Source organism: Montipora foliosa, chromosome 13 (genome assembly GCF_036669935.1).
Source record: "Montipora foliosa isolate CH-2021 chromosome 13, ASM3666993v2, whole genome shotgun sequence".
NCBI classification, from domain to species: domain Eukaryota; kingdom Metazoa; phylum Cnidaria; class Anthozoa; order Scleractinia; family Acroporidae; genus Montipora; species Montipora foliosa.
In genome coordinates, this window is record NC_090881.1 from 22,807,391 (window position 1) to 22,822,390 (window position 15,000).

The 15,000-nt window shown below is 41.5% G+C and overlaps 1 protein-coding gene across 1 annotated transcript in view; it reads right to left on the reverse strand.

Annotated features, from left to right (window-relative positions):
• Positions 1-1,441: 1,441 nt before the first annotated feature.
• Positions 1,442-15,000, reverse strand: part of LOC137982585 (collagen alpha-1(IV) chain-like) — a 75,451-nt gene continuing 61,892 nt past the window's right edge. Inside the window, exons 31-36 of the mRNA XM_068829698.1 lie at positions 12,446-12,619; positions 10,327-10,569; positions 7,767-8,084; positions 6,446-6,598; positions 5,280-5,809; positions 1,442-4,243 (exon numbers count right to left, since the gene is read on the reverse strand). Coding sequence (XP_068685799.1) covers positions 3,923-4,243; positions 5,280-5,809; positions 6,446-6,598; positions 7,767-8,084; positions 10,327-10,569; positions 12,446-12,619 — 1,739 coding nt within the window. The 3' untranslated portion in view covers positions 1,442-3,922. The remainder of the gene's footprint in view (positions 4,244-5,279; positions 5,810-6,445; positions 6,599-7,766; positions 8,085-10,326; positions 10,570-12,445; positions 12,620-15,000) is intronic.

A 15,000-nucleotide genomic window follows, 5' to 3' on the forward strand; every position in this document is an offset into this window, starting at 1 on the left:
GCTTAAGATTGATGTGGTCAAGCGCCACTGAAAAGAGAAGGAGTGTACTGTAGTAGAACAATTCACAGCATTCAAAACAAAATATTGCTTGCTATGAGGAGTCAGGGTGGTTTAGTGGTCATCAACTCTGTGACCCAGGTTCAACTCTGGCCTCGTGGTCGTATGTGGGCTGAGTTTCAGTCGATCTCAATCTGACTCCGAGGGTTTTTCTCCGGGTTCTCTGGTTTTCCTCCCTCGTCAAAATCGCCTATCAGTCAATTTCATCCCGCTGCGGGCGATACCCTCGATAGGGATAAGCTCTGGTATCCTTCCTTTTCACTGAATTTCATTGAATTAAATTAATAAAAATTGCGGTTATAACAAGGTGAGAACCAGTTGTCTAGAGAGCGATATAACACGTCCTTGTAGTAAACCGCATCTTTTCTCGCCGCATCCGATTTAAGTTCTAACCCATCTCACAACTCGCATCAGAGAAGCACATACGAGTAAACGGGATGAAAGTTTTACAGCGGTTCTCCTGAAAACTAAAGGACAGGTGGGATATTCCCGAAAGAAATTATTCGTGATGGCTGTAAAAACATCACGGAGCAGATCAGGAATAGGGCTCATTTGTCTTCTGAAAATAATCAGTGGTCTTGCAAAGTGTTGCTGAGTGTGCACAGGAAAGTTGCAGCGAGGAGACACTCATGAGTGCTACCAAAAGAAAATGAAAGCCAGAAGATGGTTACTTTACCCGGGATTGGAGTTGTATTTTGCTAATGGTGAATTTCCATTGAGTCCGGGTTGGCTCCAGTCCCTTGTGGGGGGAAACCGACAAAATCGTAATTTCAGATGAACTGCCCAATTAGCCGTTACCACTTACAAAGGACATGAACTATTCGGGATTGACTGGGAATCAGTGTCGCTATTCTGCCAACTTAAGGACGGTGCCTGCTATTGCTATTGCGCATGCGTTCTGCGCATCTCGAGATACTCGGATTTCTTATCGGTGATGCTTACTAAGACAGGGATATTTTTGCGCAGTTTAAAACTATCCGGAGAAAGTAGATCTTAGTAAGTGTCCTTGGTATCCAAAAAGAAAATTAAGTGTAACCATGCATTTTTGACAGATAATTAAGCTTCAATTTGAGAAAGAACGCCATACATTGCTTTGTATTTTAAAGTTTTTTACAAATAAAATGCGTGGTTACCCCTTAATTTTCTTTTTGGATTTCAATAACACTTGTTAAGATCTACATTTCCTGCATAATCACAAACCGGGGAAAAAAATATCTTTAATTAACACAGTCAATAAAGGTTTTTGAACACTTTCCTTGTTTCAGAACATTGAGGACCGTTTGGGTCGTAAAAGTTACTCCAACACCCCGCCTTTCAAAGACTGGCATGGAACGTGAGCGAAATTCATACACCCTTACAACCCCTTAAATCAATTTCCAAATCATTACAAAAAAGCTTTTATTACCATAACTCTGAAGTAGCTATACAAATCATAATCATTGTCTATCGTTACTTCCCTAAAATTCGATTTACATGATCTCTTAATATAGGCTATGTTTGGGATGTAAATTTTACGAAGCTAATCGGTGAAATTCGTCAGATTAATAACACTTCAATCGCTATTTAAAATATTTTACTATTCATTATATATTTTGGAACATACGACCATTAAAATACAAAACAGGGCTTAAATTCAATGTAGAAAATTCCTTGTATCTGATAAGCCATGGCAAAAGGCAAATATATAAAGTAATAGAAAGCCCGGCATATTATTTATATAAAAAAAACCTAATTGATTTTCGCTTGAAGTGGCCAGAGTCGGTTTTAGTGAGAGCCACTAAAATGTTCTCTCTCTCAATATTAGGCAGTTTTGTGTGATTCAAAAGGCATCTTTCTCGCTCAGTTGTCGCGATGTTTTTGGCCAGCAGCTAGGATAACGAACTCCGGCCGACTCCCAATAGTTGCGCAGTAGACTCAAAGTAAAGGTCATGTAGAATTTCTGAGCCTGTAGAGGTACCGGAAGTCCACGAATCGCAGACTAACCAGCCTGAGCTCGTTATCCTCCGCGTCGACCTTGATTTGTGACATGAAATAATCCATTTCTTAAAACGAAAATTATCGTATATTACACCATAATTTTCTTTGCACTTATTCCATTAAGCGATTTGTATGGAGCCGAAACAAAATGTGTAGAGAACAGTTGCAGGAATATTCATTTTGAAGCAAGGGCTTCGGAGTTTTCGAGGAGCAAAGTGTTTCACACGGTCAGTTAGGATTCTTAAATGAAATACTTTCCTGTTAATAATATGGAAAGAGGTCGGTATGTATTAGCTATTTGCTATTCTCAAGAGCTTGACTAAACTAACTGGAGAGTTCCCATGCATAATGGTCTTTTGAAAACACGGCAAAAAAATGCCTACTATTTGTTGTTGACCAACTGTAGCCGTTGTCTCATTTGCAAAACATCAAGTATTGCAAGGTAGATACTAAAAATTTAACACGTGCCTCCTTATTCCTCTTGTAGACTTCAGAAAAGGCACTGCAATTAAAAATTGTATTAAGCAGACTTTGATTCAAAATCTCATACACCAAGCTCTAGGCAATAAGGGCAAACATGCCAAGTTTTGAACTAATTATGTGCAATCGCGACTTGACCTGAGGGACTATTCCCGCGCTCGGCACCAGTTCCAAAATTCCCGCGCAAAGAATATGTGGCTGACTGTGTGCTGTTACAAACCACGATTGGTAAGGTGTTTTTAATGACGTTCGCAGATTGGTTGGTGGTTGAACTATCACTTGTCGTCGCTGCAGTCAACAATGATACAACGCTTAAACTTCAGCTAAATTCGTAGAATCCGAGCGCAATTTGGTAAATTCTGGTGCTTTGTCTAAGAAGAGGACCGGCAGCTTGGTTAGCTTTTCTACTGTTAGGGCTTTCTAGTTCGATGACGATCGCGAAAAATGTGAACGTGAAATAAGGCACGATTTTTGATTTTCTCCTTGAAACAAATTACATTATTTTACACAAAATAAAACTGCGTGAAAGAAGTACCGTTTAAAAAGAAGACTTGAGAAACGCGAAACTTTTATTTCCAAACTGTCACGCCGTAATACTCTATTTCGGTTATATTTCAAGCGGAAAATAACGTGACAAGAAAAATAGTGAAATTGAGACAATTCAACAAAATCTGAATGTTAAAACAAATACACCGGTCGTTTCATCGCTCATACATCGTGTAGCTCCTTGGAAAACGCTGACCTAACATTGCAAAAGATGCTTTTTAGCTGTCGGCTTATGGCTCTTTGATCAAACAAGTTCTCAGCGGTCGGAGACGTATTGCTTGCTCTCTCTATCTTCACGTAATCCTCAACTCGCTCCACGCTTCTATGAAAAAATCACTATATGCAAAATTCACTTACCAATATCAAAGGTTTCACAAAAAAGCTCGTTTAAAATATTACTGAGCAACCACCAAAAGAAAAACCGTGGGGAATGAAGCAACTAAGATTTATCATTTTCGCCTACATAAAAATGTCTGGTGATATGCATTGTGGTCACGCATTTAAACAAACGCGGATGTTAATGCAGTTGCGTGACAATGCATCACGAAATGCACCATGCATATCGATATATCGTGGTGAACAAGAACACGAAAGATAAATTGCGTTACATTTTCGATGCTGACGTCTGAGCTTAAAGATCCTGAGGGAGCTCGAAGCTTAAAATATGAGCATACCTAACGAAAAAGTGAGTTTGGTAGTAGACTTAATTGATGAAATGAAGATGAAAATACCTTACCATGAAAATAGTCTTTGGACAAAAAAACTGAAACCGCTGAAAACAAAACAGCACTCAAGCAAGAGAACATCTTTTCATTACACCACAGAAGGCACTAAACAATATGACTAAACGAAAAACGGGTTTTCAGTTTGGCAAGTCGCCAACGTTTATAGGATCCAAGCCATTTCCGTTGCCGTTCCCATTGTTGACGTAAGCCTTCTTCATACAAACTGCACATTTACTGACATATTCCTTTTGATTGCCAGATTTAATAGTCTTTGGCTCTGGTATTCTAAACTGCTCCGCATCTGTTATAGTGCTAAGCCAAAAGCTGTAGGTGCTTCCGTAATAATGGCACGTTCCGCGCCCGTGACATTCGATGAACGGAGATGTGCGGAAGTCTTCAAGGCAAGAGCCTGGAGATGACAGTAACTGGCCCGCTCCATCATTGCCGGCACTCGTGTGCTGATGGGAAGAAAAGAATGAGGAAAGCAATAAACTTTCACAAATTTGTTACAACAAAAAATCGCATATAGTGAATCATGGAAGTTGCTGGACAGATGCCAACGCTTTCCTTCCACCTGTTCGCACTCAAAATAATGATGCGAGGTCAGTGGAACAGACTGATTGCCTGGGTGAGCATAAACAGAGCTATACAGTTGAGAGAAACAAGTTACACCACGAAACGTTTGAAAAGTTCGCTACTTTTTTTACTGTTAGAGAGGCGTGGCCGAAAGCAATTGAAACCAACTTCTACTTCTCGAAACGATTGCACATCACAAAAAGTCGCGTTTGTCTCGGGGCATGTTACATTTGACAATTTTTCGCGAAATTTTTGACGCAACAAACTTTCGCTACAAATTACACGATATTTTTGCCCTGAGTAATCAAAGTTAGTAGAGGGAGACTAACTTTACTAACTCTAGTGTAATATATGTAAGCTTTGATCAAAACTCTCAGAAAGTACACACGCTGTGATTGGCCAATTTAGTGGGACGTATTCTACAATAAGGATCCCTAATTTTGTTTCATTGCTTGATTGAAAGGTTTGGAGATAAAATTAATATCTTTCAAGCCTCGTCTTCTCGGGATGTAATCCCCTTTTTCTTTTCAGTTCAACTTAAGGTCCCTGAACTCGGTTAGTATCAGCTAAAAGGACCAACTGAAAACCCAACCTTAAAGATTATAGCAATCACTGCACGTTGAACTACAATTCGCACTTTCGTAGATTGGCAAAGACATCTTCGCTATAGTTCGAATACATTGATTACTTTATTGCTTTCTATTGGTTCGGACTCGAAAACGCCGGATTCAGTCTTAAGCCCTATTCTTCCTAACTTACATAGTTTCGGAGCGATCGAGGTCCCATAACAATAAAATCCTGCATGGCTTAGAAAATATCTGCGCCGTTAAGCGGTACATCCGTTTGTTAAGATGGCCGAAAATAGACGAAGACGGATACTGTGGTGTATAAGCTACGGGCCTTAGATCTGTTTCTTACCATAAGGAAGCTGTAACCTCTCCAAAGCCTCTCCCAATTTTCTGGACAATCGGGTGTCATGCTGCTCTGGCTGTGAACAGCCATTACCATAGCGGGAGCTTCACACACTCGGCAGCGGCTAATGAAAGGTTTGATGTCATTCTCCGAAACCGGCATCATAGGAATTGGCTCAGGCGAGGATAACCAAAAGCTGTAATCGTTTCTCGACGCCAGGTTGCAGTTCTGGTTGATGTTACAAAACAGAAACGGCATGGTGCTAAATTTCGGCAGACATGAGCCGGGCTGTCCCAGGTCTTGTCCATGGGCGCGTTCATTGCCTTGAACGTATAACAAACTGTATCCTTCCCATAAGGAAAGGGTATCCAACGGGCAATCGGGGAGGTTGGTAGTTTGGCTATGCCTTACTACATAGAATCCGAAATCCGCTTCACCCGGTGGGCCCGGAAGTCCAACACTGCCGTCAGGTCCTCGCAGTCCTCTATCGCCCGGGGGTCCTGTTCTACCCTCAATACCATCGAACCCGGGATCCCCTGTAGAATGACAATCATGATCAGGTAAGGCCTTGTAGAGAATGTTTCATAAAGATTAGCGAAAATACTCAATTTAGCTGTGCTTCCGTTGCACAACATTTCAAGGCTTTAGCAACGACGACAGCAGCGCCACCGAAAAAGGCACTTGAACAAAGACAACGCTGGTAATTATTTTGTGATTCAGTTATTCCATCTTGCTTGCGAGTAATGTACAACAATTATTTAAGGTGGCTCTGAATCCGCTCCACGGACCTTTTTTAATCTGGCATGCTGATTACATTTCAGAAATAAAAATGGGGGTCACCGAGTTCGTTTGTGAGATATGAGCAGCTAAAGAAAACGGTAACTTTTTACGTCCGAATCTTTTTCAGCAATACTTGGTGTTTGATATGTACCATAAACATTGCTGTTAAGTGATAAAGTGTTGTAGTCTCAATCCTTTTAATGAGAACGTTTCTTTCAAGTGTTGAAACTGGTTTGAGCCACCTAAACGTCACAATAACTTTGTTTATGACCACCGTGACGTCATGTAAAACCTTTTCAACAATAGTCACGCAATCCTTCCTAACGTAACCAAGAAAGATTTCGTGACAAGTGGAAAGAAGGTGAAATCCTAGTACGAAAAAAGCAGCAAACCTCGCGGTCCAGGTAATCCATTATCTCCAGGTGCCCCGGAATCCCCTTTGGGTCCCCGAGGTCCGGCCGGTCCCGCTGGTCCCTGGGGACCTTTCTCGCCTTCAAGCCCAACAAGGCCGTCTATGCCCGGTTCACCCTTCTGCCCTTTTTGACCTAAACAACAAATACAACTACGATTAAAAAGCTTCTATTTTCAAGGCTGACAAATGCTAAACACCAGAACAACAACAACAACAACAACAAAAACAATCAAAATTGAAAAAGAAGTTTGGTTTTCTATTTTCTCTTTATGTTAATTAAATTCAGATTTGATAAGTTTAAGAGTGCATAGCACTATCACTATTTCCTTTATTTATTTATTTTTTTTTACTTATTATTTCCTCCACATAATACTGACATGATTAAAACGCAATTTGTTTCACCTTTTCAATCTGAAAAATACGCTTGCCGTTAACGGTGAGGCCCAAATAGCTCACATTGTAGTCTGAGAAACAGGGTTCGTTTAGCGATCCAAGGGCGCTTTCCAGTCAACGAACATTTTGGTTTGGAATTACGGAAATTCCATGCTCCTAAAGTTAAGTAATTAACAATTGCACTGAACCCCACCGAAGCCACCGCGCAATCACGTAGTTTTCAAGCCAGTCAGAGAGGCTAACGTTGAGACAATTAAGACAGAACATTTTGTCAAATGGAAAGGAACCTTTAAGCCCGATTAAAGTTTTCACTGTTTCCATCGGGGGCCCGTTTCTCGAAAGTCCCGAAACTTTACGGGCCATTTTCGGGTGTCACAATTTCTTCTGTATCTCAAAAACGGAGAGGATTTAAAAGTCGTCAAACTTCACAGACTTGTTTCTTTTAGTTAGCTTGAAAACATGTTAAAAGATCGGCTTTCCAAAACAAGCGGTTGGCAGTTTCACTAATGGCTTTTCGGGACTTTCGAGAAACGGGCACGGGCAACCGACTGCATGTTGAATCAATCTTGAATGAGTTTTAATAGGGTTTAAACTTTGCTTCAACAACCATTCAACATCGTTGGGTATGCGCGTGCGCACTAATCGGTCTCTCTCAATGACGTATCCATGTCCGTATCCATAGTAATAACCGCGGCTGTAGCATGGGACTGAATAAAAGCATCACGTAAGGCTTTGTTGAATCAAATGTTGATGATGTGTTGAAACCGTTTACCCACCCCACCCCAGCAGTTAACATCGTTCAACATCGTTGTACAGAATCGAACTGATGTTGAAGACCTTTGGTCTTAAGTAAAGGAATTAAAGAGCGTGAACATAACTTTCTTGGTCCGTATAAAAGGTACTCTTACCCAGACCGACTCCTGGTTCACCCTTCTGGCCACGAGTCCCGTTTGCTCCGGGTTCTCCTTTCAATCCTCTAACACCAAAGCTTCCAGGACTCCCTTTCTCTCCAATAGGACCTTGTGATCCATCTTCCCCAGGGAAACCCTGAACTCCTTTTTCTCCTTGAAGGCCTGTCGGACCTTGGTCTCCCTTCTTACCATTTGCACCGGGTGCACCAACGTTGCCAGGTTCGCCCTTAGGGCCCACGGCTCCGACGGCACCGGGATCTCCTTTTGGTCCTGGGGTTCCATCAATTCCAATATCTCCTGGTTCTCCTTTGGCTCCTGCAATGACGGAATTTGAATTTCTTCAGGTGCAAGTAACCTCGAGTCCTTTCACTTCTTTAATTTAGTCTCTTAAGGACGTTCGTGCCCAAAATGTTCCCACGTACAGATTTTATTTAAACTTGCCACGCAGAAAAGTAATAATCTACTTTTGCCAAAAAGGCAAAAATATAGTGGGTCATCGTGCTCGTTTTCGATATAAGGTGCATTTTTAGAAGCTTGCGTTATATTTTAAGACGACCCGTAGTTTACAACTGTCAGCAATAAAAAAAGCTACATTAGTGAAATTTAGATCGGGGTTAACGTACTCAATTCAACATAACTCATATAACCAAATAAACTTTTGCAGCTGATGTCTTTTTCTGAGGTGAAATAGACTACATATTAGTCTAAGAAAGAAAACTTCTGTCGCACGAGAGCATAAAAAGAGAAATATTTGTAACTTCTCACGTACAGATTTTTTTCGTTTTTTGTTAAAAATGGACAAAGTCAGGAAAGGAAGTGATCTACCGAAAGAAAAATGGGGGTCACCGGGCATTCAAGAGAGTAAAATCGCTGCGAAGTTCTCAAAGCAATTGTCTATTCGCACTGTCATGTCATCGCGTGACATTTCCGACAAGACCTGGGTCCACAGCTATCCCATGATGACACAAGCGACCCTTCGCCCGAGGGAGGATCAATCACTGGCTTGATGCCATGTTTGTTTACCTTCGTGGTCTGCGATGCATGACGTGTACGTGACATGCACGAAACGGGCGCGAACGTCAAATTACTGATAACGCCTTTGTCCGATACCTAATTTAAATCCAGATTTTCTAAAATTCACCAACGAGATAGTGGCGCCATTAACAGGGATTACCTGAATTCAACGACTAGGAACTGGCAACTAAATCAAGCGAAACGTGAAAATAACTACTTAAAACACTGAAGGAAGGTTTGGATAGAACAGCCAATACAAAAGAATGAAAAGAAGGCAGGGATGGGCAAAACTGAAAAAGATAAAAATGGATTGTGATTGTTTTTCAGAGTTTATCTCTGCTGCTCGTAACTTAAATTATGTATGTTTAACAGACCTTTCTTTTAAACGAAGCTTTGATTTGTGTTTGTTTAGAAGTTATTCCTGGATTAATTAAGTTGCATAGCGAGTAGGGGAGAGTATAGTAATAGGTAAAGCTACACAAAATGAATTCCACTGCCGTGACACAGCCCCTTTAAGGTTCCTGTCTGCAAATAGCACAGTTTTATTGTCGGCAAACTGATAACGTGCCAGTTATCTGAAGCAAAGTAAAGAAATCATTTGTAAAAAAAAGTAATGGTCCTGCACAGGATTCTTTCCTTTTTTAGACAGATTCAATTCAATTCAAACCTTCGTAACTCCGGAACCGAGGGAAAAATTACGTAATTTTAAAGGCCGGGACACACCAGGCGATAAGTCGCTGCCACACGTCGCGGGGTCAAGTCGCAAGTTGCCGCAACAATTCGCCTTGTGTGACACGGTCAATTTTATGAAAATCACTGTCGCTGCAGCAGAATTTTGTCGCTGCGATTAGTCGCACGAATTCGTCCTTTTTATTAAAAGGAGTTTCAGTTGTGTGTGTCAAATTTCAGCAGAATTAAAACCGTCCTTAGTCGGTCGAAATCCCGTAAGTTTCCTCTAACATAAAAGGGGTCTGTTGGGTTTTTCTTTTGAGCTAACTCACTGGAGGCAGTGTGGCCGAGTGGATAGGGCCAGTGCCTTGAGATCCGGAGATCCCGGGTTGAAGACCGCGTTCTGACCACTCCCTGAATTTGTTTCAGGTAGTCCCTGGCTCAACTTCCTGGTGCACTTGTAAAATAGCCAACTGGTTTGCCTCCCGCCAGTTGGGATTCTTAACAATTGTATATGTTCAATGCTCGGATATATTAGCTACTATATCATTTACCACATGTGACAACGAGGCTTTGGGGTTCATTAATTTCCCTGAACATTAATTGATAAATATTGGTGTTTATACCGGTTTTGTTGGTTTTAATAAACCCTTGGAATGTTGTAGACACCCTAAGCTTTATATGCGCGAAAAGTTCTTTGCTTGCAAAAGGATATTCAGGAAGACGATGATGCATATTAACTATTATTCAGATATCAAAACGGGTCCCAAGTTTGCTTCAAAGTGCTCTTTCAAATAGCAAAGGGGAAAGGATGGAAAGAATCAGCCCAAAGTTGCAAAACATGAATGAAATATGAGAAAGTTGGTGGGCACACCTTTAGGCCCTTCTTCTCCTTTCAAACCAATTTCCCCATTCGCTCCATTTTCTCCAGGGGACCCTGGATCTCCTTGGGGTCCCGGAACACCTGGAAAACCCTCAACGCCCCTGCTTCCGTTCGCGCCAGCAGGTCCAGCCGGTCCCACCTGTCCTTTTTCACCAGGGTTTCCTTTTTCCCCAGGATCGCCCATCGCACCAGGGAGCCCAGCTTGGCCTTCCGAGCCTTTTTCACCGTTGTCACCTATCATAAAAGAAGAAATTTAGCAACCAACCAAACAAACAAACAAACAAACAACAACAACTAAAAACAATATTCCCCCACGCAATGAGCACAGCACGGAGAATGAAAGAGCGGTTTTCAAATGAGTGTCGCAAAACCAAAACCAAAGTAATTACTTTGGCCAATCAAAAGGGACGGAGACAATCCGGCAAACCAATCAAAACTCGAAGTAATTACATGTAGCTGACACAAAGCGCGGGAAAATGTGCACGCGCGAGCCACGATTGGTTTTGGTTTCACTTCTGATTGGTTGAAAAAGTGGCGCGAAAACTTTAAATCAATCACTGAGTGAAGTAATGCAAAACCAAAGTAATTCGCTAATTACTTTCGACACTCAGTTGGAAACCGCTCTACAAGCCAAACCCCCTTTTGGTGGGTTCCAATCTTCTAAACTACAATAAGTGAAAACGTCGAAGGCAAATGTTCCCATCTTCTTTGTTTCTACAAACGGAGAATTCTGAATATTTTCTAGTTGTGAAACGAAGCATCAAAATAGGAACCAAATATTTTAGGAAGAATTATACTATGATGTGCGCCTCCGCTAAAAATCCTGATGGATTGTTGGTGGAGTGAACGTGATCAGGACCTCATAACCAGAGCCCGGTTGTTGAAAAGCCGATAAACGCTAATCCCAGATTAAAAATTAACCAAGGAGTTTATTTCTCTACTCCCAAATGCTGGTCAACGCTGATATTCGACCAAAATTAACATTAGACGAAATCAGTTTTGGAAAACAAAAATAAGCAAAACAAACTTTAACCAAAAAGTTGAAAACATGAAACAAAAGTTTACGCTAATCCTGGATTAAGTTAATCGGCTTTCAAACACCCGGGACAAGGAGCCTACAACGCCAATACCACGTCGATATAGCGGTATTTTCACAGATTCAAGATGTTTTCAGATGCGTTCTTCAATAAGATTTGACTAGCACAAGTCACCATTCTCAACCACATGGGAAATAATTTTCACGCAAGACTTGTGATTAGCTGGAAAGATCTGTTTTCGCAGGAAAATCAATCTAAAAATAATTCGGTCTGTAAAAGAACGCAAATACTAAGCACTTATTCACTGGTCCCGAGGGAAACATTGAAATTCGAGGGAAACAAAATGAACTGTTTCCCTCGGGACCAGTCATTAAGTGATTTGTTATATAGCGCGAAAAGTGCAATGGCAACAACAACGGCGGTCGTCGGTCAACATTCGCGGGTAACAGTGCACTGTTACCCTCTGACGTCACAGATTTTGCACTGTTGCCCGCTCAGAGACTTTTGGCGGGAAACAGTTTTATTGTTAGATGTCATGTGACCTCGAAGTAACCAATGAGAGCGCGCGCTATTGGGGAAAATTCAGCAAAATAACAAAAGGGAAGTTGTACGCTACTGGCCATGGGCCACAAGCGTCATATAACGCATCTACATACCTAAGCCGCAACTGAGCCACGCCGTATGACAAAATCGTTTCTGCATCACGGGGCTCAACTAGAAGGCTTCCCATTTGATTAATAATCTTGGTTCAAGCATCCCAAAATATTATGAAACGATGGAAGAATATTTTCCGTTTGGCCGAATAAAACCAAATTCTCAAAATAAAAATAAAGTAGAAACCAGGCCGAGTAGAAAAGGACCAATGAAACAGAATTTTCCGTTTGTTCTAATAATCTGTCGACCCAAAATTCCTGAATTTCATGGCGGAAAAAATTCTCTCTTTTTGAGTTTTCTCCCCGAAGTTGCAAAATTTTTGGTCGAATGGAAAGCGCCACTGATCTATTCTCAACATGTTGCCTCAGTTGTGTTCATTGCATTAACTAAAGCCCAGACAGACAGACAGACAGACAAACCTCTGTCCCCCTTTTGTCCAGGCTGGCCTGCTGGACCAGGTGGTCCCTGTTCTCCTTTTTGTCCATTAGCCCCATCTGTTCCATTTTCACCAGAAACGCCAGGTTCTCCCTTAGGACCGGACACTACTGTTGTTTCACCCTCGCTTCCTTTTTCGCCTTTGGGACCTTGAGGACCTGGTAAAATAAAATGAAAACGTCTTTAATAGAGAGCCTACTGGCCTGCATGATAAGCGCTTTATGAGCGAAGCGGGGCGAACGCGATATCGACACGAGCGCGAAGCGCGAGACGAGGGGGCGATGTTGCACTGAAGAACTCTATTGACGCAACACCCTTTAAAACCCTACGATGGTTTAAGCCACTTTCAACAAACTGTTATACTGCGCTTAGAAGGATTGACTCCGAAACAACGTATCACCAAACAGCTGTGAAATGGTACCGTGAAAACACCGATTGCTTGACAAAATGCGCGCTGTTGTGACGTAAATTTGTTACCAGCACGGCGGAGAGTCACATCAACACAGAGGCGGCCGATATTTTCCCATACCTAGGACAGGCTGTTTCACTGAATATACTAGTCCAAACTCTAAACGTCGGGAGAAATTTAAATGCTGTGAATACTATCGTTTCAGTAATAGTAATAGGACTGAGTGGAGTACAATTCAAGGAGTAATCGTGCGACTGATTTCAAAATCGGCCGAGCCCGCACGATTACCCTTAATTGTACGACACGAAGTCCTATTACTAATTAATCGCAACTATAAGAAAATGAGAGGATAAAAAGTCCTTGAATACCTTTTTGTGTGAAAAAGTTAAAATTACATCCAATCTGTTTTGATACAGTAGGAAAACAGCAAGAAAGACCCCATCTAAGGGCATGTGATTGACGCGCGAATGGCGTAGGTGTCCAATTACAGGCATCCAATTTGGAGTTGTTCAAATAGATGGTTTTCAATCACGTGATAAGTCGGCCATGTTGGTGTACAAAACAATAGCAAATTACGGCTCATGTTTTGCATAATAACAGAGTCGCATTCCCAAAAGACTTTTTTCTCTATTGTTCTGTGCACCAACATGGCTGAAGAGACGTAAGGTGAAAACCATCTATTGGAAACCTGTAATTGGACACCTACGTGATCGCGCGTTAATTACGCGCGCATAGAACCAATCAGATTCGAGAATTTTGTAATAGTTACGATTAATCAAGTAAACTAATGAAAGAACTAAGAATGGGGTCAAGATAAGGGAAGAATGGTGACCTAAAAGGCCTGGCCAAAAGCTAGCAACATTTTAACGCAACATCTTGGCCGGACGTTGGCCGGGATATGTCATGTCCACGAAAGTTATTTTTAGACGAGCGGAAGTCTTTGTTCTAGTGGAAGTCAGTGTTCCCAGACGTCTGCATGCAGTCTAATCTCGTACCCAGATCTCACTCTGTCACTGGAAATGTGAGATCTGGTAAAGTTCTACAGTACACCATTTTTCATTGGCTACTAAAAAAAGGTTGCGGCAATGCAATCTACGTTCCGATTGGCTTATTTCGCGGGGCACTTAGTGAAGGTTTAGTTTTTGCAAGCTCATGTGTTGTTTTGAATAAATGCCAGTTGGGCGGAGGAAAGTTTTGTTTTTTTCCGACGCCGGAAAAGCTTTACATTTGAGGCAAATCATTTTAAAAATTTGCGACATTTGTGTAAATGGTACCGAAGAAAGCCCCACGTACCCTGCCACTCGAATAAAGTTCTGCGTAGCTGGCTACGCGGTACGCAGAAACTAATAAATTCAAGTTGAAGTATGTAATTTATTCAAAACAGTATTTATCGTTCTTAAAGCGTGACTCGCGAATTAAGTAGTGATCAATTGTGAATTTTACGGTTAGATTAACTACATTTTTCACGATATCGTGTCAAGAATAACGCTCTTTGCAGTGATTAGGTCTAAGCACTCTTTAACATTTTCGGTTTCAATTTACGGCTTGGTTAAATACACTTTTCACGAGATTGTGTGAAGAAAATAGCACTCGTTTACTGATTAAGCCTAAGCGTTCGTTTCAGTGATTAGGCCTAAATCCTCTTTAACATTTAAGCTTTCAATTTACGGTTTGGCTAACTACGCTTTGCACGAGATCGTGTGAAGGAAATAGCACTCGTTTACTGATTAAGCCTAAGCGCTCGTTTCAGTGATTCTGCAGTTGCTTCGACAATTAAACAATCTCGACCGTTCAAAAACAATCGCCTGTAATGCTTCTTTCTGTTTGGGCTTAAGTTTAAGGTTTCCTTGTCCTCTACCCAAAAGAATCTCTTCAAGAGTACTCTCGAAATCCGTGTTTATTCTGCAAAAATCACAACAGAGAGTACGAACATGCGCAGTGATAGAAAAGCCCGTATTTCGGGCCTCGCTGGCACTGAGCATGCTCGAAATCGAACTTTACCAGATCTCCCTTCCGTACGGCCGTGGGAGATCTGGGTACGAGATTACATGCAGTCTTGCCTCGCTGACAGGTTCTTAGTGAAAAGAGAAAATGGCTGCGCACGTGGAAGGCTGATGAATATTTATTTTC